Source organism: Gobius niger (assembly GCF_951799975.1).
Source record: "Gobius niger genome assembly, chromosome: 16".
Classification (NCBI taxonomy): Eukaryota; Metazoa; Chordata; class Actinopteri; order Gobiiformes; family Gobiidae; genus Gobius; species Gobius niger.
In genome coordinates this window covers 25,484,569-25,509,840 of record NC_136867.1, presented here as the reverse complement: position 1 = coordinate 25,509,840, position 25,272 = coordinate 25,484,569, and the positions used below count along the sequence as shown (strand labels likewise).

Here is a 25,272-nt window from a genome sequence, read left to right as displayed (position 1 = left end):
TAGCTCACACTTACCATTAGCATCTTGGCAGAATTGCTTTTAAGCCAGAGTTTTGGCGCTTCTACAACGTAATAACGATTTGCCTTAAACGTATAAACACATTTTCTTGCCTCCAAGGAAAAAATAAAGCATAACCTGCAAAACATACAGTGAATATTACTGATCACAAAATGCTAACTGCAAATAAATTAGCAAAAACTCGTTAGCGTAAAGATGGAAACATTTCGACGTTCTTTCATTTTCAGCGTAATTTTTGCACACTAGAGGGAGACAAATTTCAATATAAAAGCTTGTAAAATCCACTTGTTATTCAATCGTGCAATTCTTTTGTTTTTTGTCTATTGCTAATTTTCAATGAATATCAGATATACCTTGGGGTTGGGTCCTAGTTTTCAGGGTCTGGATTAGCAGCACAAGTTAGCAGCAGCTAGCTAATAACAGTCACTTTTTCCTTGAGATTAAAAGCATTTTCCCACTCTTACTAACATGCCACCGCTAACCAGAGCACAGAAGTAATCTTTAAGGGACAAAACTAAAACATTTAACTTGCATTATTTTCTTAAAACACGGAAAATGTAATGTTACAGCTGAGCTCGTTAGCACCTGACAGATGACAAGATTTATGCGTCGTTGACGTAATTGACGTAGCTAAAAACAGATTTTGATTATCTTGCTTTTATTTATTATTTTATTATTTTATTTTTGTTTTTAAATAATAAACTAGCCTAATAACCGTTTTATAGCACCAAGTCAAAAAAAAAAAAAAAAAGATATAAAAATGGCTTTTAATTAACGCTCCCCTCACAGCGCAGGCTCAGAACACTTGTCTTTAGTGTGAGTGAGTGAGTGAGCGACAGCAACTTCTCACTTTCCCCGGGCTGCAGACTCCTCTCGCTCTGTGCCCCGTCGCGTTGGTTCACTCTCGCCCACAGCAGCAGCAGGAGAAGCAGCAGCAGCAGCAGCAGCAGCAGCAGTATCGGCATCAGGAGCATTTCCATCCAGTTTCAGCGGAGTTTGTGATGAAGCAGCCGCGGACGGACACCTTTCACCGCCTGATCTGACTCGCAAAGACAGGTACCGCGCTTTTAAAACAATTAACCACGACCAAAGCTGCAGTTTTCCTAAAAGCTTTTACTTAGACTTCACCAAGCTTAGTGAAATTACCGAATAATAAGTTGAAACTGCAGCATGCATGTGATTTTAAAGGTGAAGTTTGTAATGAAATTGTAATAATGAGTTGTTGGGTCATTTCCCCCATTATTAACAATAGGCTATTATCCTAATCCAACTGTATTAGGAAAGGACTTTTTAACATTTTCACCATATAAAAACAAAATCAATGTGAAATAGGTTACATAATCTTGCAAAGCCCAATTATTATGCAGCCATTGTAAGGTAAAATAATAAAATAGGCCACCAGTCAAATTAAACAGCGTGAATGAGAGATTGTTGCTTCCCAGGTGGTAAATTACTGAACTTACCTTAGGATTCAGTTCCCTTTCTCAGTAATGGTGCGCACAATGATTAATTAAAGAATGAAAGTCTCCAATTGACTGTCAGTTTTTAGGCAATAAATAGCTTGCAGTATGCCATTTTTTTGTAGCCTAAATAAGCACTTATTCATTTTAAGTTCATGCATAATATATGGCTTCATTAGCATTGACAGAGAAGTTGAACAGGAAAGAAACATTTCATTCAAATGCCATGCTTTCCGTGCAAGCCTGTATGGATAAGGCTGCTGCACATATGGCGGAATCACCAATCACTCTTATGTCCTCTCGGCGTCGTGGGTTTGAGTTGCGCCTCTGACAATTTGCTCGATGTCTCTCCCCACTCATCCCCCCACTATCTTGTCAAACAAAGCCCAAAAAAAAAGCTGCACATTTCACCGTTAGTGGAAAATGGGCAGACCAGTAGTTGAGCAAAGCACAATGGAGATTAAATGCAGATTATAGTATTTAAAACATTAAAAGCATGCAGCATCCTGAGAATAATACCAGCTTAAAAATGTCGTGCAAGAGGCCCATATTATGCAAGCAGCAAGATTTATTGTATATCTTAAATCTCCAAAAGCAGGAAGTTAATTGTACAAAGGCACTGAATGGATGAACACTTACATTTTGAGCATTTTGAAGGTTTCCGAACAATTAGATATCATTGTTTTTTATGTTTAAAAGTGGCTAACGATGTAGTTCATGCCTCTATGAAATGCATGTCATTCTTGTATTAATTGAAAAGTTCATAAATCAGACTTTCCTCAGATATTAACGCTCCTGGATCGGTTTCAAATATAGACAGTTAGTCTCAAATTCAGAAAAATGACGATTAGATACAGCATGTTTAAGGGAGGATTGAAAAAGACAGTGATATTGCAGCTGTAAAACTCCACTTTAAGGCTATCTAATGTTTTTTAAATACTGTGTGGGTTGTGGGCAGAAGAAAGCATTGAAAAGCCCAGAGTGTGTGGGAGTTTCACAAGGCTGTCTCATGCTGCTATGTCATCTATTACCTGGCTACCTGTTGTTTCCCCCATACACAGTTATAGCCGGCATTTATGAATTATACATGTGTTTTGGCGAGCTTTTGCGTCAAAAAAACAAAAGTGGGTTTTGAAAATAGGCCGGGGGAATGTAATATAGGGCACGACAAAAGGGCTACTAGACTCTGAAGTGGAGCAAGAATGCGCGCGGGTAAAAAAGGTTGCGAGCTCAGAGTCGGAGATGTGTGTGCGCGTGAGGCTATATATGGTTGTGAAATTATCGTTTTTGGAAGAGTTTCGGGGGGGGTTATTTTGGGAAAGTGCAAGTGAGGAGGCGGTGGGAGCAGACTTGGGAGCAAAATGGTGGAGGGAAAAAAAGGTGGTTCAAGACACATGCAGCTGGGGAGATCGTACAATAAAGGAGGCTGAGTTTATACCATGGATAAAGAGTGTCCAGCAGGAAGATATTTCATCAGTTTGGTATGAAAATGTGAAAGAAAAATACAATGGCGAGAGTGAAAGTTTTGACAGGATCTGGAATAACAAGTGCCTGAAGTTCTGAAACGAAATCGATCTTGAACTGGCACTCGCCTTAATAGTTTTTCTCTGCAACAACCTCTCAAGCTGCTCCTCCAAACTGGACCAATTCACAGCAGCAGAATTCAATCACATTACGCCCCGATTACAAAGAGCACAGAGGAGAGAAGTAGCTTTGAAGATTAGTGAGATACTGCTGCATCTCATCGCTAATATCAATAGTATTTCACTAATGGCTTCTAATTTGATCAAAACTTTGTGTCTTACTTACTGATTCATCTGCCATTACGAAAGCATTCTGTCAAATCACTTGATATCAGATACATTGCAGCTTCAAAAACATATAGATTGTGTCCAAATTGACTTCCTGTATGGCAACACAACAGGGGCAAAGCTTTATCGTTGTCGTGAGTCTGTGGCATGGACTGTACCTCTGCACAGCGCCACCTACTGTTCTGTAGTGTGCGTCTTAAAGGAACAGGCCACCGTTTTTCCATACTGAGATATGTTCTTACCTGAGCTTAGACGAGTTGATACGTACCTGTCTGGTCTTTGTGCCTGTGGAAGAGCGTGGTAGCTTCCAACTTCACCCCCGTTTGGAGCTATAAGAATACATTGGGAGAGGTCAAATGCTAACCAGAGAGGTACGCATCAACTCGTCTAAGCTCAGGTAAGAACATATTTCAGAATGTAAAAATAGTGGCCTGTTCCTTTAAGGCTTTTAAAGGGGGCTATTATGCAAATTCTAGTTTGAAATGCATGATGAGATGATAGAAGGTGAGGATTCTGTCCATAAAGAGATACAGACGGCATCTCTGAAATTGTCCATATATGGTCTTGTTTGAAAACAGTTAACGGGGAAAACAATTTGGAGAAAAATCTTTCTCTAATTATTCAAAAAATACTTTAACAAAGGCTGAATTATTGATGCAGTTTTCTACTAAATAAAGATACAAAGACACGGGGAGGAGCAAAGTGGTTCAATAGCCCATAAATACATAAACAACATTTATTGAAACAGCTGTGCAGCAAAGGGGAGCAAGAGGAGGGGGGGTCTTATTTCAGCTGGCTTGGAGGAATAGGAAGTGAAACTACTGGATATTTTGTGTCGGCTGTTATATATATACAGACAATAATGGGACAAAATCGGCTACCAATTATATTTTTTACATTTACGCCCTTTTAGAAATGTGGTACAGTATGCAGTATTACATTTATCTTTCAAATGTAAATGTAAATTAACTTTTTAGCTGTCCACACTTGAAATGAAGTTATCTAAGGCTTTGAGTTCCCACTTCTTGCTAAACGGTTTCCTCATATACAAACACCAAGTAATGTATATATGACAGGCATTTTACTAGACTTAACTTAATTAACTAAAGTTATGCTAGAAAATGTTTACCTATTTTTGTATTTTTACTTCCTCAGTGCATCCATACTGTACACAAGAGCCATGAATGTGTCCTATTGTAGTTCTATAGATCTATGCAGACAGCATTGCGTCATAGAAGGGGGCGTGGCCTCGCCAGGGGAGAAAATAGAATGTTATGGGAAACACAATTTTTCACTCTTTTTAGCCATTTTCTGGCAAAATATGAAGTTATTTATCACTAACAAATAAAGTCAAGTCTAAATCGGGTCCATATGGATGTTTATTCACAGCAGATTGTTCAGTAGAAGCTAAAAAAACGGCTGTCGTAGCTAGCGTTAGCATTAGCACGATGCTAACATTTTCCGTTATTTATGTATTTATGAGCTGTTGAACCACTTTGCTCCTCTCCATGTATTTTCATCTTTATTTAGTAGGAAACTATATCAATAATTCAGCATTTGTTAAAGGGGCTAGATGCAAGTTAGCCATTTTTTAGTCACTACTGCCACCTCAGGTCATACGTGTAACTGCACCTTCTATATTAAGCTCGTGCATGACGGCACTTCGGACCCGAATTAACACCTTTTTGAGTGACTGCAGGATTTTAGAGGCAGTTGTGGTGAACAGGTCTGAGCTCATTCTACACATTAGGACATGGCTGGAACATGTAGGGAGAGAAAAATACATAATTTTGACATTTTTAAACTCTCTATAGTCCCTTTAAAGCAGTTTCTGAATAATTAGAGAAAGTTTAGATTTTTCTCCACATAGTTTTCCCCTTTGACTGTTTTAAACATGACCATATATGGGTGATTCAGGAGATACCGTCTGTATCTCCTTATGGACAGACTCCTCATCTTCCTTTGTCACATCCTGCATTTCAAACTAGAATTTCAACTTTTCCCCCCAACCTTTTCTCCTAACATTGACACTTCACCGCATTATCCCATCAAAGCAAGTGTTACAAAAACACAAACAACTTGTCATATGCACTTTACAAACTCTACAAGACTCAAAGTAAACCAAGCCTGTGAAAGAAGCAGGACTTCAAAGCGCCAGGATTCGATTTATTTCCCATTTTGCCGATTGCTTTTAGATGCAAATTCTCTTCGTCAAATGCAGCCGGATCAGAGCATAATCGCCCGTGGATCGCTTTTAGGAGCTCAGAAAAACACAATTTCTGCTTTCTGGATTGATACATTTTCAATAAAAAGCGCCCGGGGCCACGTTTGCGCAAATATTGCCCGTGATAAGTGGAATCATGTGTGGAGACAGTCGGGCTCGGTGGGAAAACGGTGAGAATGTTTGAGGAGGCTGCTGCTTTCAGCGACTGTCGGACGCTGTTATTAATCTTGTGATGGACAGATGAGCGCGGGGGAATTTTTAGGCACAGTCTGAGGTCTTTTTATTAATTTTTTAGTAAAAAGAACCGTGATGGATGAAGGAGGAGAGGCGCTGGTGTGATATTCTCCGCCGGGGCTTTTGGGAAACTGCAGGGCAAAAGGGAAATGAAAATACTATATCAGGACAAAACAAGGCTCGCTGAAATAGGACAGCCATGTCAAGAATGTCGAGATTTGTTGGCAAAAAATATGTCAGATGGAAAGTACACTGCCTGACCTAAAAACAATCTCCACTTGGAATAAACAAACTGCTCTGATCTGGAGTTGCTGCAGTTGGTCAGGTCGAGGTTCAGCCTGAAGATTGAGATCAGCCGATGACCTGAACCTCCTCAATGACCACCAGGTTGTTCCATCAAAGGATTTCTTCTTCCCACATGGCACAAGCATATTCCAAGATGACTAAACTATCGCGATAAACAATATTATTGAAGACATAATGCAACAGAAACAAACTCTAAAGGTTAAATATGATATTTAAGCTCACTTATTTTTAAAGGTGATATTTGTTGATATTTGTGCATAATTTACCTTGCAGTGATCCAGCGGCTGTATTAGGTCTGTGCAATTAATCGAAATTCGATTACAATTTCGATTATTACACTAAACGATTTTTGTTTTTTATTGATTTCTTTTTTTTTTTTTTTTGCAAAGCAGACTTGCATAGTTTCATGGCGCTGGGATTATTTTCCCTTCACATTTCCCGTGCCATGGCTCATGCTTTTGCCTGACATAAAAACAAACAGCGCTGTGTGATGATGTCATCAGGCCGCGCTGCTCAGTTTACTTGTGCAGGTGTGAGGGCTGGCCAGCAGGGGGCAGGTGTGAAACAGAGACCTCTCCTTAATCGAGGCAAACTTGAAATCATTTGTACTTTTATGACTGTTCAGAAAACAGAAAATATTCAGCATCGTTTTTTTTATTAATAAATACAAATAATTGTTTAAATAATCGTGATTTCAATTATGACAAAAATAATCGTGATTATTATTTTTTCAATAATCGAGCAGCCCTAGGCTCTATGTGTGGTTAGCATAGCACCTTTGCTTTCGATCATGGTGGTCTTAAAGGAACAGGCCACCGTTTTTCCATACTGAGACATGTTCTTACCTGAGCTTAGACGAGTTGATGTGTATCTGTCAGGTCTTGCAACTTCACCCCCAAATGGAGCCATAGGAACATGCTGGGAGAGGCCAAATGCTAACCACATCTTTGGTCAGGTAAGAACATATCTCAGTATGGAAAAACAGTGGCTTGTTCCTTTAATACCCCAGGATACATTGTTTTGTAGTTTTTTTGTTGAGAATCCGTCAGCGGTGAAAACCTTGCAAACAATTGACCCTGGAGCGTCCTAGAGGCCACTGTGATGGAAGTAAAGGTGCAATACTGACCACTCACACAGCCGCTGGGTCACTACAAGGTCAAATACACAGAAATATACACTTTTTTTCCCACATAATCTCACAATGAACATGAAATACAATGAGATATAACTTACTTTGGGTGAAAAATAAAATATTAGATTAGAAAAATGGGCCACATAGTCCAGATCTTGACCCCACTGAGAGTCTTTGGGATGTGTTGGAGAAGGCTTTGCTCAGTGATCGTACTCTCCCATCATCAATACAAGATCTTGGTGAAAAGTGAATGGATCTTTTCGGCATTGCAGTAACTTGCTGAAACAATGGCAAAGGGAAGGCAAGCTCTAATCAAAGCTAAAGCCAACACTTTTTTGGTCAGGTAGTCATTTGGATTATCCTAACTTCCTCACACATTTTCAGAGGGTTTTACATCTGACCTCCTTATTACACAGATAAAACATACTGTATTATTTTGTTTTGAGCCACATCAACTTCTGCTGAGTAGCTGAAAACCTAAAACACCCAGGCTGATATGACGTCCCAGCATGCCACTGTTCAATGACATCTGCTCTTGACGCCGAATTTCCCTGTGTTATACTGAGCCTACTTGACGAGATTTAGAAGGATTTTTCAATATCTAAAATCCTAGTCTGAATTATCAAGCTTTGAACTCTTCCAAAAATGGCAAAATTTGAATTTTACACATTTTTCAATAACTAAACAACGAAACTAGACTAAAACAAACCCATACGTTTAGATCTGGCTCTATACATTATTCAGATCTTGTCAGAAAATATAGGAAATGAAATCTCTAAATGAATACAGATTATTCTCCCCATTTACCTGCGGTGTCTCGCCTTAATAGGAAATACCAGCCGCTGCCGTAGCTGTCATTTGTGTTTTGCTGAAGCGTAATCGAGGAGCTTTGAGACAGACACTTCACACATGGACGACCTCGATGAGATAAAAATCGCTGGATAATAAAGTGGTATTATTATTATTCATCCAGGGAGAGGCACGGCTCGAGCTTCAACATTTAAATTCTGCTCTGTTCACGCTCCACGTCCCCCCGACTGAGAGCTCCTCGTTGAGCAAACAAAATGGCCTCTTCAAAACCTCAATGGAAAGAAGGGGTTTCAAAAGGGACGTGGCATAAAAGGTGCACTGATTAGCCCATACGTTGTGACCACTTCCCTAATATCCAGCATCATTTATAACAAGCTAGTTCACTCTGTCCTGTCGTTTTCCTGTCAAAACCAGCATTAAAGGTCATGTTCTTTTTGAGTAGTGGAAGGAAATTTGTTTTAAAGCAGATGTTTGTGAAAGAGTGGAGCAATTAGGCTTGCCACGATATGAAATTTGATATATTGAGGCAGGAAAATATCACAATAAAAGATAAGATTGACTCTTAAGATACGAGATACTGTCAACTCCGAAGCATAAAAATGACAGAAAGTCCACAGTCATATCCTAAAATACCAGACAAGCCGCAATAAACATAAGATATGATGTAACCCAATTTGCTTCGGTAAATATGGTGCCCAAAAATGTGACAGCCCTTGGACCAATGTGCATTTAATGACAAGCCTTTTGATTTATCCTAAACGTGGATGGTCGTTATTTACATTACATTGAAAGTAGAGAAATGTGCTTACAAACTCATCCCTGTGAACAATTTGGATGTTTGGATCATAAGTAACAAAAGTGAATAAGAGAGTTTGGCCACAGACAGAATCAGAATAAGTTTGGTGAGATCTTTGTGTGACGTACATGCAAGCGTGGGCTGGTGTTTTGAGAATTGAACTAATAAGACACAAACAAAATCCGGGATATGCTTGTGCAGCTTACTAGACTATTGCAGTTGTGTATTTTTGACAACTAGGGACAAGTGGAGGATAAAGCTCACTGCATTACAGACTTAAACATCTCGGAAATGTACTTTGGTGCCAGTCCATGAAGAGACTAATAAACATCCATCCATCTATCCATCCATCCATCTATCCATTCATCCATCCATCCATCCATCCATCCATCCATCCATCCATCCATCCATCCATCCATCCATCCATCCATCCATCCATCCATCCATCCATCTATCCATCCATCCATCCATCCATCGTCGTGGGGGCAGCTGTTGGACCTGCCCAAATCACATTGCACCAGCCCCTATGGCTCCTCCTGCAGGTGGTGGGTCCACAGAAGGACGGTCTCACGATTCAAACCGGTCTCTCGTCAGGGGCTTCTGAACCGCTCTTTGTCATCACCTAAGAGCTGTTTGCCATGGGAGACCCTACCACGAAGCCTACCCCCCGACAACAGAGCTCCCAGGATCATTCGGGTGCTCAAACCCCTCCACCACGTTAAGGTGGCGGTTCCAGGAGGGGCTAATAAGACTAATAAGCAGATGTGTTTTAAAGTCTATTCTCTGAGAATCATGAGACCTGAGCACTGAACTAATGTGGAGTTATTTCCAAGTTCCGGTCAGGGCTCGAGCAGCAGCGTTTTGTATTTAGAGAGACCAGTGAGCAGTCGCAGCAGTATAGTCTAACCTGCTAGAAACAAAACGCTTTGATTTTGGATGTTTTTTCTTAGATGTTAAAAATCTCCTGCTGTGATTGCAGGGTTTCCAAAGGGCAGTGAAAAGCATGAAAAGTGATTTAATTAGTTTAGCCAAAATTAGGGCCAAAAGGGGCTAGATACACGTTGGCAATGTTATGCTCACTACTGCCACCTCAGGTCATACGTGTTACTGCAGCTATTAAGCTCGTGCATGACGGCACTTCAGACCCGAAGTAACAACTTTCTGAGTGACAGTGCAGGATTTTAGAGGCAGTTGTGGTGAACAAGTCTGAGCTCATTTTACACATTAGGACATGGCACGAACATGTAGGGGGAAGAAAACACATAATTTTAACATGTTTAAACTCCGTAAAGTCCCTTTAAATTGGATTCAAACTGGCTTTCAATGTAGATTTCTTCTACTGCTGCAGTTTTGACTGAAATTTTACACAATCTTTTGCTCAAAAGTCGCCCTTTGTGTCCAGTCTGGTTTTGAATATTAAAAAAAAAATCCCCTCATTCCCTTGTTTGATTGAATGCTTGCAAATGTGGTACTGAAAATATAGTATTTAGGCATTAAAATGGCATTAGAAAGCATTAATTTGACTTGCTGTCACCTGTAGAAACCCATTGATTTAATGCGACTGTTAAAATTCATGTCTGAGTCCATTACGCTGAAATATCCAACCTGATATTTGGTCTTGGAGAGTGCGCCTCAGTGGGACATAATGACTCTTTCTTTCTTTGGGCCAAAAACAATCATCTCTGTGTTATCTGTGTCAAGCTGCAGGAAGTTGTTTTGCATCTATAAACTAATCTGTTCAATGCCGTCGGTGACTCAGTGAGGAGGATGCTGGTAGGATTTACTGAAACAAGCGTGAATGAAACAAAAGACTACTCCAGGTTTGTTTTGGATGAGGGTTTACCATTATACCATGGTCGAAACCTCCAAAAATATAGGCCCTTTAAATATAATTGTGCTGTTTTCATAATAGCTTTTCAATCATACTTGCTCTTCAGTTCTTTGTGTAAATCCAAAAGAATCAGCTCTTGAAGTTGTAGAACTTTTGTCAGCTCACAAGCCGGGACTTTCGAACCGTAATATTATTCAAGACTGTTTTGTTGTCTGTTGTAAACCGGCGCCGACTGTCCCCCGGGAACAATGCCGTGGCTTCAGATAAATTGACAGTAAAGCTTGTATTGTGTCCCCGAAGGCCAGAACGGGCTGCAGTCGCTTTTAACAACCGCGGCAACACCGGCAGTGGCCCCGATCCCCACGGTTGGTAATTGCGGCGTTGTAACATGAATAGCCCGTAAATCGGCTCACAGGAAAGGTGCGCGGGGCTCCAGACAATCACGGGTATCAAATCTGAATGGGTGCGTCTCCATGGAAACGGCTGATTGTATGCGAGAAGTGGGATTTCTCTTTGATGAAGGCGCCGCCGTGTAGTAGTGGGAAAAGGAAAAGTGCGGTCCCCCCCCCGACAAGGAACAGTGGCTTTTACAGCAGTGGCTCAGTGAGTGAAGCTGTTGTGGCGTCAGATTGGAGCACACTTGGTACTTTTCTTCTTTCTTCTTTGGTACTTTTCTTCCACTCATGCAATGTCTCCACTTTAGCTGCTCCTACAGACTCCAATAACATTTGAAAGGTTTTTGAAATATCCAACTCCCAGCCTGATTTATTGAGCTTTGAAAACAAGGCACAATATCTTAGGTATCACTTTATTTTACAGTACCTTTATACATTGTGCCAAACTAAATTGAGTACAATGTAATGAGCTTTGTAACAATCTGTAATAACTTGTACCTATGGGTTAGATACACAATGGAATAACTTGTATTAGTACTTTGTAGGTACATAATGTAATAGGACACAAGACCCTTAGTGTTAGGGCTTAAGGTTAGGGTTAGAGTTAGAGTTATGTCTTATTACATTATGTACCGACAAACTACAAATACATATTATTTCATTGTGTATCTATCCCATAGGCACAACTTGTTAAACGTTGTTACAGAGCTCATTACATTGTACTAAATTTAGTTATCAAGGAAGGATGTATCAAGGATAGTGTGAAATAAAGTGTTACCATATCTTATTCAGAAACTTCCTAACTTCCCAAAATCCCCTCTAAAAAACTAATGCTAATGCTGTTTATCAACAAAATAAAACCACAAATATAAACCTGGGTCTATCCATTATTCAGATTTTATTGCTGTAAATATTGGCAATTTTGATGCATAACATATCTTTAAAATTAATTGACAGAGAACTTGCAATACATGATTATATTTATATTAGTAATCTACAGCAGAAGTTTCAAATTGAAATCACTAAATATATATTTTTCCCCCTTTTCACCTGCAGCGTCTCACCTTATGCTCCTAGACAGGCCCACCTTAATGTCTGAAGAAGGGCTAAGGCCCGAAACGTCACTCGGTGAGCATTAAAAAAGCTTGGGAGCTACAAAGTTGCGCGGATCTTTTATTTCTTTATTATTTCTCATTCCTTGATCCTGCACACTGACCTGTGGATGTGCGTGCCTTTGCCCACCACCTTAATGTCACCATAGGCCCCGGGTCTTAAACAGAATTGTACCCCTTGCAAAAAAATATGTATAAAATATATATTTAGTAATGCCAATTTGAAACTTCAATTTTTAATACAAAAATAAAAAAAATGCATAAAAATTGCCAGTATTTACAGCATCCATCCATCCTCTTTCACTTTTCCATTTCCGGGTCGTAAATCACATTGCACCAGTCCCTTATGGCTCCTCCTGCAGGTGGTGGGTCCACGGAAGGACGGCCCTAACCCTAAATCCCACAAAAACCCTAACCCTGCTACTCCTACACATGTATCCCTCTGTGCCAGGTAGTCCAGGTACACACATAGGAGCGCAGCACAATCGTCGCGTACTGTCAGTCATGCCGCAAAGTGAAGTGGATAAGGTGGCTCTGCTCCTAGCCATGTTATAACACTTTTACCGGGTTCAGTTTCTGGACTGAATGTGGCCTTTCTGGTGCTTTTCCCCTTCCACGTACAGCACAGGGCCAGGGTTCTTCATCTCAGCAGGGCTTCAGTCGTAATTGTTGATCTTTTTCTGCCCAAAGGCTACTTTGTGAATAGAATATGAAGTGAATAAATAATTGATTTTTTTTTTTGAAGAAACAACTTCTTCAAAGGCAATATTGAACAAGCATTTCCTTTGGCATCACATTTTGTATATTGTCGACTTTATTTTTCCTGTAGGGAAATTCGTCCCTGCATTTGACCCATCATTCAACCAGCGACTTAGGACAACCTGGTTCCATATAGCTGGAGGTTAAGGGGTAAAGGGCGGCTTAACTCCCATGGGCTGGTTTTTCGTGTGGAGTTTGCATGTTCTCCTCATGTCTGTGTGGAGTTTATTGTTCTCCTCGTGTCTGTGTGGAGTTTGAATGTTCTCCTCATGTTTGTGTGGAGTTTGAATGTTCTCCTCATGTCTGTGTGGAGTTTGAATGTTCTCCTCATGTCTCTGTGGAGTTTATTGTTCTCCTCTTGTCTGTGTGGAGTTTATTGTTCTCCTCTTGTCTGTGTGGAGTTTGAATGTTCTCCTCGTTTCTGTGTGGAGTTTATTGTTCTCCTCTTGTCTGTGTGGAGTTTATTGTTCTCCTCATGTCTGTGTGGAGTTTATTGTTCTCCTCTTGTCTGTGTGGAGTTTATTGTTCTCCTCTTGTCTGTGTGGAGTTTATTGTTCTCATCATGTCTGTGTGGAGTTTATTGTTCTCCTCATGTCTGTGTGGAGTTTACTGTTCTCCTCGTGCCTGTGTGTTTATTGTTCTCCTCGTGTCTGTGTGGAGTTTATTGTTCTCCTCGTGACTGTGTGGAGTTTATTGTTCTCCTCATGTCTGTGTGGAGCTGCATGTTCTCCTCGTGCCTGTGTGGAGTTCATTGTTCTCCTCATGTCTGTGTGGAGTTTATTGTTCTCCTCATGTCTGTGTGGAGTTTATTGTTCTCCTCATGTCTGTGTGGAGTTTATTGTTCTCCTCATGTCTGTGTGGAGTTTATTGTTCTCCTCGTGTCTGTGTGGAGTTTATTGTTCTCCTCGTGTCTGTGTGGAGTTTATTGTTCTCCTCATGTCTGTGTGGAGTTTATTGTTCTCCTCGTGTCTGTGTGGAGTTTATTGTTCTCCTCATGTCTGTGTGGAGTTTATTGTTCTCCTCATGTCTGTGTGGAGTTTATTGTTCTCCTCATGTCTGTGTGGAGTTTATTGTTCTCCTCATGTCTGTGTGGAGTTCATTGTTCTCCTCATGTCTGTGTGGAGTTCATTGTTCTCCTCGTGTCTGTGTGGAGTTTATTGTTCTCCTCATGTCTGTGTGGAGTTTATTGTTCTCCTCATGTCTGTGTGGAGTTTGAATGTTCTCCTCATGTCTGTGTGGAGTTTATTGTTCTCCTTGTGTCTGTGTGGAGTTTATTCTCCTCATGTCTGTGTGGAGTTTATTGTTCTCCTCATGTCTGTGTAGAGTTTATTGTTCTCCTCTTGTCTGTGTGGAGTTTATTGTTCTCCTCTTGTCTGTGTGGAGTTTATTGTTCTCCTCGTGTCTGTGTGGAGTTTATTGTTCTCCTCGTGTCTGTGTGGAGTTTATGGTTCTCCTTGTGTCTGTGTGGAGTTTATTGTTCTCCTCTTGTCTGTGTAGAGTTTATGGTTCTCCTTGTGTCTGTGTGGAGTTTATTGTTCTCCTCTTGTCTGTGTAGAGTTTATGGTTCTCCTTGTGTCTGTGTGGAGTTTATTGTTCTCCTCATGTCTGTGTGGAGTTTATTGTTCTCCTCATGACTGTGTGGAGTTTGAATGTTCTCCTCATGTCTGTGTGGAGTTTGAATGTTCTCCTCATGTCTGTGTGGAGTTTGCATGTTCTCCTCGTGACTGTGGAGTTTGCATGTTCTCCTCGTGTCTGTGTTGGTTTCCTCCAGGTGCTCTTGCTTTCCTATCACTAAAAATAGTACAGTAGGTTCTCCTCCGGGGCCAAGACTCCCCTGGAAATGGGTTGCCTAATCTCAGTGGGACTTTCCTGGTTAAATAGAGGTCAAATAGAATAAAATTGAGGCAACCCTTGGGGAGCATGCAACCCCCATAGAGGCAGCTGCAAGTCCAATTGAATCCTTTTTATTTTTTTTATTCCGTTTCATTTCATTTCTTATTTTACAAGGAAGGGCTTCATTTTTTTCATTTTGTGGAAACCCTGGAAAAGCCCCACCTGTCCTGGGAACTGAACTCGGAAACTTCCATAACTGCACTGTATACACTTTTGTCCATTATTGAACCTGCTTCATTTGTGGGGAAACAGTTTGCCGTGACACATCGGGTTGTCCCCATTCAGTCATGGCCGTTAATGATAAACCTGAGCTGGGGATTCCCTCCAGTTTGGCTGCTCCATCCGAGTGTGAAGAGCGCGGATAAAGCTGGAGCGCGGCTCGGTCTCTCGGGAGGCCATTATTTCAAACTGTGACGAGTCTTTCCCTCACTAGTTTGTTTTTCTATTCCCGCAAATTAGTTTGGTTCAAATACTAAAAATAGACGGGCAATGACACTGCAACGCGAGGCGAGAAGTTGTGTTTTAGCTGAATTTATTAAAGATTTGGGCTGGCACAAAATGGTGATATCTTACCAAACAATTTCAACACAGTGCATTAAATTTAACCAAGAATCTGAAGTGGTCTAGAGTTTTGTCAAAAATGACTTAAAGCAGTACGTAGTTCATGCCCCTAGACGCCGTAAGCGCCACTGCAGGTGTCGTAGCATGTTGCGTTTTTTTACTCATTAATTGTCCGTGAGAGTAAATACTACGCTGACAGAAAAGACAAAGGGAGAGAGGGATATTGTACATCCAATTACACAATGGAGATAATTTGTTTCACTTGGCTGTAAATACTGTTTAAGTGGTGCTAGCTTGCATTTAGCTTTGCCGTTAGCCTGTTAGCTTCTTCTTCGTGATTCCATGAGTGTGTATTGGGGCCTCCGACCCGTTGGCAGCGAAGTTGCAATTGTGGTTTTCTGGCCAGAGACACCAGGGGGAGATCAAAGACCCCCCAATCATCCCATTAACACTCGTATTACCCCCAGAGGGACTATGAAAAAGTAAATCTGAATTTTCCTGGTGCTCAGACATCGCTATAATGATTTATTTGAGACTTTTCATCTCTGCTGTGAAAGATATTTCAGAGCATAACTATCAAATCAAATGTTTATGCTTCAGTTTATATATCTGTTTGTAAAGAAACAACCTTCAGGTGTGTTAATTCCCATGGAAAATTTCCCATGTTGAAAATTTGCAAGTTTTTTAAACAAACTCCCCTCATTCACTCTAGTTTTATGTCCGCTTCCTAAGCTAAATAGAAAAGTGTTTTGCTGAATCGCTTTTAATGTATTCACTTGGAAATGCTGCATATTGTTCGTCCATCTGCCTGTTTTCTGTGAAACCTACCACGTTTGGGTAAGATCTCCTGTGTTCGAATGGAAAGGAGCCCTGCAGAATCATGTGTTGAATAAATTTACATTCTCTGTGACACATTTGAATTGAAACTGCCAGTGCAGGGACCGGGTTTTGACAAGTCCTATATTTTGATTCAGAGCCACATTGAAGGGATGGAAATGGGAATTGCTAAGATGTGCATTAGTTCGACCAGTACAACAGCGCAGCCCCTAAGTTAAATCAGTAATGTAGTTGTATTGATTATCAGCTTTTCTTACTCATATAGTTAGTCACAGATCCATGACCTCTGTTTTGTGCTTACAGGATGACTGAGGTGCTGAATTCCCTGGAGCCGGGGACAGAGGACTTCACAGGAGCAGAGGGAGACGAGTCCGCTGTATCCTTTGTAGCAGTTAGCTTAGTGTTATCTCCCAGTCGTACAGGAGTTTTCCATCGTAGATACAAGCGCTTAAAGCTGCTCTTCCTGAATCAGACCGTGAAAGTCGTAGGTGTGTGAGTAAAGCTGTTTCATAAGCCCGTTTCTAGCTCTCAAGAGATTGTTGTCTTGAGTTCATTAGACGCTCGCCTCAGTTGGAGTTCACAGCGAAACAGAGTTCAGACTTGAACAGGGCGGAAAGCCAAAGCTAATCCTGACACACAACAGCGCACAAATGTCGCGTTTACAACTTCTTCTGTGCCAAAGAAGTTTACTCTAGTACAAGAAAACTGTTTGATTACTAAAGCTTTCTGGCTGCTTCTGAATGTGTTTAAATATGCACCATGATCTGAATCACTTTGTAACATAAATTGTAGTTGTAATCTCTGTCACAACTAGGGCTGGGTATCATTATTTTTTATTACATATTTTTTAATATGATACCTGAATGATATTTGTCACCTAGAGCCAGAAAACAGGACAATTATGTTAATGTATTACATAAAAGACTTTGGGCCAGATCTTGTACCTGGTGTACGGGGTGTACAGGCTTCTTGCAAATTTATATTTTTCGTGTGGCAGAGCTATTCGCAATGAGCCTTCGCCACTCGCAAAAGGGCGTCTCAAGAGGTGATCTTCTTCAAGCATTATCGGCTCTCACAGGTCAAACTAAAAACTTAATTTACCCATCGTGATGCACATGTTCTCCCCCCACAACCCCTCTCCCCTTCCCGGCTGCGGAGTCACAAAGTGCGCTCCACATAAGCGCAAAATCTTACGCTACAGTCTGCGTTTTGAAACAGTTCAGCCCCTTTTTCTTTTTAATTTGTAACATTTACTTGAGCTGAAACCACCAAGTAACTTCCTTTAATGCTGTGCCTGGACCAACAGCATCAAACATGGATATTAATATATTCAAAAAAAATTGGTACCTGCTTTTTGATACCAGTAGTACCTAAACTTTTTTTTACTGATATCGTTTAACGGCATCCAGCCCTAATCACAACACGTCAGACCAAACTGATCTTAGATACTTATCCAAAATCCTACACTCTTGTTTAATTCTCACAGTATTTACAAGTTAAAAAACACACGAGAATCCATCATGTGCCTGCACCGATTTGTTTGAATCTAAACCGCCGATGGTTCAAGCCAATAAATATTTGATTTGCCATTGTAGCGGTTTGTTGTTTTGTGATTTTTTTTTGTGGCCTCCTCAAATGATTTCAACCGGAGTGATCCCTGATTGATATTAAAGTCTCTACAACTCTCCAGGATCAACTGTTTTGTAGGTTTTCTGGTGAGAGTGTCTTGTCTACAGTGAAAACCTACCAGAAACTGTAAAAGTAATTGATCCTGGAGTGTCATAGAGGTCACTGTGATGGAAGGTAAAGGCGCCATGCTGACCACTCATACAGTTGCTTTTTTTTCCCACATAAAAAGTTCCAGAATGCACCTTTAATCCCGTAGACTGCCACGTTCTGGATCCTTAACTCTCCGCTCCTCAGATCTTCCCGGAGTCACACGAGCGTAACCCAAAGCTCTCGAAGCGTCTGCCCTCCATCGTGGTGGAGCCGACCACGATGGACGTGGAGAGCGGAGAGCTGCGGTGGCCCCCGGATGAACCCAGCTCCCCCGACGAGAAACCCAGGCGCAGTCTGGAGGAGCAGGCAGCAGGTGAGGACAGGAGACACCAGGAGGAATATAAATCTTCATACATTCATAATTATGCATGCGATAACAGCTGTGCCACGTAATATGTGCAGGACTGACATTGTTTAATCTACTAAGCGATGAAATCTCAGTTGCTCATTTGGTTTTGCTCCAGTGATAAATAACCCAAGGTCGACCTTTTAACCCTAACCTGAACCAAGCACATTTTCTCCAGTTGGTCATTACCCAAATCTAAAAGCTTCTGGAAAAAAGCATCAATATAGCGACAAAAAAACAGATTTTTGTTTGTTTATTTGGTAGGGACAGTCCCTCCTGGAACCATGAAACTCTTCAAATATAAGAACTGCTTGAATTACAAAAAAAATATCTCCAGAAATCAGCAACACTCTGGATAACTAGGAAATGAGGCCCTATGTCAAAAAATCCTGAAATATCCCTTTAACGTGGTGGAGGTTTGAGCACTCGAATGATCCTGGAGCTCTGTTGTCGGGGGCTTCGTGCCCCTGGTCGAGTCCAAACAGGTCCTAGGTGACGGGTCAGAGAATGAGAGGTTCAGAAGCCCCTTATGAGAGACCAACAGGCCCAGTCAGAACCATGAGGCCGTCCATCCGTGGACCCACCACCTGCTGGAGGAGTCATAAGGGCTGGTGCAGTGTGATATGGGCAACTCCAACAGCTGCTCCTAGGACCTGGCAACGGACAAGTGGAAGAAAATGGATGGATGGATGGATGGATGGATGGCTTGGCGGGATTTGAGAATGGTTAAGTTCACACGTTTTTTTATGACGACTCCAAACACTGAAAAGAAGGCATTTACACCACATACAGTAATGGTCCAAAGTTTTTCAAAATACTTTTCTATGTTTCGTTTTGTTTTTATTTCAAGACCATTTACATTATAGACAGATTCTCATTGCAGGCGTTCGTTTTTGAATGAACACCAGGGCTGTGTTTAATGTATCGTATCGGCAACATATCGCTACGGTGTGCGTGATAATACGTGTATCATATCGAGGCTAAAATAGTCTTTATTCCGAGCGTAATACAACATGCTCTAACTACTGCAATAAAAGGCTTAAATTGCACGCTGAGATTATTCGGCATAATAAAAACCTCCATTTTGTGCACATATAGGATCCTTTCTTCTTGAAATTGGAAATATATCTCGCATTATGGATACTTTTATTTATATCATGATATACTTGATACGTATCATATTGTGAAGTTGTTGGCAATACCCAGTCGTAATGGAATTATGATTTAAACAAAATTGTTGAAATAAAGTCTTCAAAATAGCCGCCTTTTGCTTTGATTACTGCTTTAGTCGCAGTCACCAGAAATGTTTTCACTTCACAGACACAGGGATGATCTTATGAAGCTCACTGAGAAAATGTCAAGACATTTTGAAGAATTTTATCTATAAAACACATTTTGAGTTACTTCACCCTTTTTTGTTTCCTACATAATCCCATGTGTTCAATGTAGAAGGCGATACATGAAAGTGCTTCCAAACTTTTGACCGGGTTATGTAGATATTTAGCATAAAGCCTCTGGCACATGCTCACCCACGCTGAGAGCCTGATGACTCGATGTGGTGACGCCTAAAGGGAGAGGCCAAAAGGAACGATATGTGAAGCAGCAGGAATCTAATTGCAGTTTGTCCTTGGTTTGTCCGCTCGACTGGACAGCCTATTTGTTCAAAATAAATGCAATAACCAGTTTTCAGAATCCTCAGACACTGTGGGGGAATAATTTTAAAATGGGTCGTAGCCTTTGAGAGATCTGATTTGATGCGACTTTGAAATAAACTGTAACACTATTATTATTTTTCCTCACAAGGCTAATTAGTGTTTGAGCTGGATGAAAGAAAAGGCCAAACTTTTCTCGACAAACACCGCTGGAGTCAGCAACTGGTGGAACTGGTGACCTGCCTGGGACTGTCTAAGGCAGGAGTGTCTATACTTTTTTTATCGAGGGCCACATACTGAAGAGTATCAAGCCGCAGATCGGTGGTCAGGGCAGTAAAACTTTGAACTCGGTGCGTTTAATCGATGTTTAACCATTTCCCTCACCTTTGTTTATGCTTGGAACCTTAATACCAGCTCTGTTTCTCTACAAAGTGTTAGTTTCTGAGGCTTTAACCTTGTGGAACTATTAAAGTCGCAGTAAAAGGGTTCATCTTTGGTGATTCAACAAGCAGCCTTGGGGCCACCAAACATTGGATTTGGATGAATAGTCAATCAGCCCAAAAATATCATGCTTTCCAGTCCAGTGCCATTTCACACACACCGAAACCTCGAAAACTAACATTTTACTGTAAGACAGAGCTGGTGTCATGGTTCAAAGCCTAAATAAAGGAACTTAAACCTCTCTTGATTACACAGATGAACGTTTCACTTGATTGACCATTGATCTGTGGCCCTTTCAGAGCGAACACACTTCGATTACAAAGATTGGAAACTCTGAACCACACGCTGTTCCTGCCACAGGAGGCTTCGGACCTGACAATTAAAAAGCCTCATGTCGAGAATTGAGATCGGTCACTGTGGAGAAGAGGTTTGAAAGATGTGTGGGAAAATTGAGAAAAATAGAGAAAGATTGAGGGAAGAATATGGGGGAAAAGATATGGAAAATATTTTTAAAAGTTGGGAAAAATCGGGGGAAATGGAGAACATTTGGGAAGACATTGGTGAAAAAATGTGGAAAGTGTTGTTTTTGTGCCTCTTTGTTGTCTGTTCAGGACTATTATCTTTTTGAGTGACAAAGCAATGTAATTATTGTGTTAAAATATGGGGGGATACCCCCCAAGATATGCTTGGAGCATATACTCTTGAGATTTGCTCCAAGCTATATGTTTACCATAATAAATCCTTTCCGTAGTCCCTCTGGGGGTATAGTAGAGCGGTAAAGGCTGAAGATCCCGCCCTGATGCTCTTTTTATAAACATGCTTCGTCAGAGCTGGGGAGAGGAGTCTGTTGTGGTAAACGCGCAGGAGTGAGGCGGAGTTGTCTATTATTTTTACAGTCTATGTTTAAAGAGGGGGTATTATGCTTTTTTCAATCACATAGCACCCGTCTATATCACACTACAATGATGACGAAACCTTCTGTTGGTCTGTAAATGCAGTAAATTAGAATAACTGCCTTGTATAAAATTGCTCTCTCAAAATGGCTGTAGGGAATGTCTTGAAATAGGCCTCTGTCTCTTTAAGAACCTCTGACCCTTTCAGACACGCCCCCTCCACACGCTGTCTGTGGCATCAGTGGGGAGGGGGCTCTGCTGAGGAGCAGTGATTGGTTACTCGGCTGGTGACGAAAGCTTGGAGGCGTCTCCAGGAGGTGGGGGCGTTCCTAGGAGGACTCAGGCAAACCTATCCCTAAAATGGCCGCCATCAGAGTTTTTACAGATACTCAAAAATACGTGAATGTGCCAAGGCAACACTTCAGGCATGTTTTTAATGAGGGAATGACATAATAACATGATGTAAAGCTTGAAAAAGTCGCAAAGTTTTGCATAATACCCCCCCTTTAAATGTCATAGAAAAGTATAGAACACTTGAATGAAGATCCTTAAAAAAGAAGTTAATCGCGGATACATATCATAATTTTGATTCTTGAAGTTTTGTGTTTATTTGTTACCATCGTTGGTATTAGAGTAACTGTATTATGTGTCACAGTTGTAAATGGGATTAGGCAGTATAAGTCTCCACTTCAGCCTAAACCCTTTCGGTCAGGCATCATTTAGCACAGCAAAAATATTGAGATACAGTATTAATTTTTGTCTATATCGCCCAAAAGAGTTTCCATGAGATTCTCTTTTTTTAAGCTTTAACCTTTCATGTTGTGGACAATGAAAGAAAATGATCAAACCTCACATTGTCGCCTGCTTTTGAGGGACGTGAACCGTGTAATTTTCAATCTTCTGTATTTCCCAGCTGTGGGGGCGGACGTGACTGAGGACCCTTCTGGAGCCGAGATGCAGGACTGAAGTGGGCTCTTGAGACCGTGAGTCCATCTGAGACCTGGTCCTGAACCAGTCCAGACGGGAACCAGGACCGGACCGAGGATCTGAGCGTGTGGAGTCCACTGCTGTAGAGCTTCGTTATTGTTACTGAATTATAGGCACTAGGCAGAGTTTTCGTTAGACGCGCCCGAGTAAAGGCGTAAAGATGTCACCACGTTTTGTGTGTAAATAGATGGAGACTTTATGACGTGTTTTTATATAGTGCTTTCTTTTAAGACGTCATTTTTAATGTGCAAACTTTACTAGATCTCGAAAAGCACAATAATTTATTACTCTTATCCTATAAAGCCCTGGACTTGTTATGTTTTGGACACTTTCCTCACCGACTTTTTCCTCATTTTAACAATTCCTTTAAAGATTTAAGTCAGAACTAGTTGTTTTTTCTCCACTAGGTTTTGTCACTTGTAAAACCGGTAGTTTAAACCTCTGAAAAGCCTATGAGTTTTGTATTAGTTTACTGGGCCGTGTCTAAGGGGTGGCCTGGGGGGGGCACAGGCTGAGGATTTGGAAGTTTACTGAGGATCTGCGATAAAAACTCACATCCAACTCTTTCAGTATTTACATTTTGCAAATATTTACATTTCATTCTATATTTACAGTATTTGTAAATATACAGCAATATTTTACTTAACGGAATAGGCCACCGTTTTTACAACCTGAGATATGTTCTTACCTTAGACGAATTCATTTGTGTCTCAGTCACGTTAACACAGCACAGACGGCGTTAGCATTTAGCCTCTCCTCCACTATAGCTCCAAACGAGGTGAAGATAGAAGCCACCAAGCTCTTCCATGTTTTCCTTATTTAAATATGGTTACAAGAAGTGTTCCACTACAAAGTATAGTTACACAAAATTAAACAATGTGGATTTTCTAAGCGTATAAAAAGAGGAACTATATTGTAAGGCGTAACAATACCAGGAGTAGTTCGGCATCCGCGGAGTAATATCTTAACTTTACTGTGCGGACGCCGAACTACTGGTATTATTATTATGAATTTCTTTTAAATTTGTATCCTTTTTTTGAGCTGAAACAACCAGAGGGGTAAACCAGGAAGTTTAACCTCTTAATTCCCACCTGAACCGAGGACATTTTCTCCAATTTCACTTTGCTCAAATCTAAAGGCCTAGAAAAAAAATCATCAAAAATGAGACAAAAAGTAACAAAAAAGCCACAAAAGTGACAAAAACATGACGAAAACGTAACAAAAACTCAAGAAAATTACAAGAATGTGGTGAAAAAGTCACCAAAAGCGATAAAAAAGCAATGAAAATGAGGCCAAAAAGAGACGAAAACAAGACAAAAGCGCTTAAAAATGTGACTTTTGTAGGACTTAGCTTTCAAATGAGGCATTACACTGTTGCTCTCCAGTTGAGAAGTTTTTAGATTTGGGTAAAGCTGAACTGGAGAAAAGGCGGGGGGTAAGAGGTTAACCCTGGTTTCAGCGTACATCGCCATGGAAACATGCACTTAGCACATAACCTGCTCTGGACCGATTTAGTTCCAGCTTAGATAAGAGGACGGCTCTTGGACCAATCAGAGAAGAGAATCCTCCGCTTTGACACCCAAGCTCTGCGGTTTGCAGAGGGGAGTGAGGAGCGGAGAGAGAAGTCCTTTATTTGAAAATGCACATGGATTTACCACACTACACATGTGGGGATGCAGATTTTAGACGACTACATGAAAAAGGCTTATTTCTCTTTCACAAAATGAACAAATGTGAACATACTCCTTTCCTCAGTCTGTGTCTCTTCCATGATTGGCCACTTGGCGCTGACTCCTCCTGTGTCACATGAACGCCTCACAAATCCTCAGAGAAACCCAGGGTTAGCTGATAATGTGCTTTGTTGTACCACTTATCCAGAGGCTCCATGTCAGGGTTTGTCGACCCTGGTTAGAGGAACTCATCCAGGTTAAGTTCAACCAACTTCGTAGTATAGCCCTCAAGTCGCTTCCTTCCTTAAAGGGATATTTCAGGATTTTTGACATAGGGCCTCATTTCCTAGCTATCCAGAGTGTTATTGATGTCTGAAGATATATATATATAAATTTTAATTCATGCAGTCCTTATATTTGAAGAGTTTAGTGGTGCTAGGCTAGTGCATGTCTATGGTAACTAGTAGCCTGCATTAAAAACAGTCTGACCCAAGCACAGTGCACCTGAGGCCAATCACTTATAACACCAGACTAACCATATAAATGTCTGTGTCGACTGAATAACTTTCAAAATATAGCCATTTTGTATTTAAAATAACTTATATTTAAGCAGCATCAGCTTCCTGGTTGTAGCTACGCAGCGGCGGAGTGATCTGCTAGGTTACCGGATCTACAGTAGTTTGCATTACTACAGGTGGAATTCACAATGGCAACGTTTGGAGGACGACCCCATGATTTTGAAGAGGTTTTTAATGCAGGCTACTAGTTACCATAGACATGCTCTAGCCTAGCATTAGCCTAGCACCACTAAACTCTTCAAATATAAGGACTGCATGAATTAAAAATGTATATATAACACTCTGGATAACTAGGAAATGAGGCCCTATGTCAAAAATCCATGTTTTTCTGAATCCATTTACAATCACAGTGCGATATTGTTCCTGAATTGCTCAAAAGTAGTACAACAACGAACAACTTGTCCTGCATTCAGACTCTTATTTCGTCGACTCTGTAACTTCCAGCGCAAAAGCCGAGGAGTGAAACAGTTAAGTAATATCGCCGTCTCACTGCCAAAGTTATTCTGGTCTGTTTTTGCCTGAGGTTTTGTCTCCGCTGAAAAGTCATTTGCAAGTTGTCAGAGAAGCTGAGCTGTTCCAGTGTGCACACATGTGGTCGTTCCTAATGTTTGGAAATTTTGCTACTAAAGAGTAAAAAATACTGTAAGTGACTGATAACAAATAACCAGGGATGCTACAAAATGGACCATGTCATTCAAGACTCTGCACAAGTCTTTACTGTGTTGAAATATTGTCGGCTGGTGTGTC

General features: G+C 40.8%; 1 protein-coding gene across 1 annotated transcript; it reads left to right on the top strand.

Annotated features, from left to right (window-relative positions):
• Positions 1-844: 844 nt before the first annotated feature.
• On the top strand, positions 845-22,667 carry LOC306975833 (protein LBH-like). The gene is made up of 4 exons (XM_079573607.1): positions 845-1,074; positions 16,483-16,555; positions 18,103-18,271; positions 22,204-22,667. Exons 2-4 carry the CDS (start codon positions 16,484-16,486, stop codon positions 22,254-22,256), a joined length of 294 nt encoding a protein of 97 aa, XP_079429733.1. The 5' UTR covers positions 845-1,074; position 16,483; the 3' UTR covers positions 22,257-22,667.
• Positions 22,668-25,272: the final 2,605 nt, after the last annotated feature.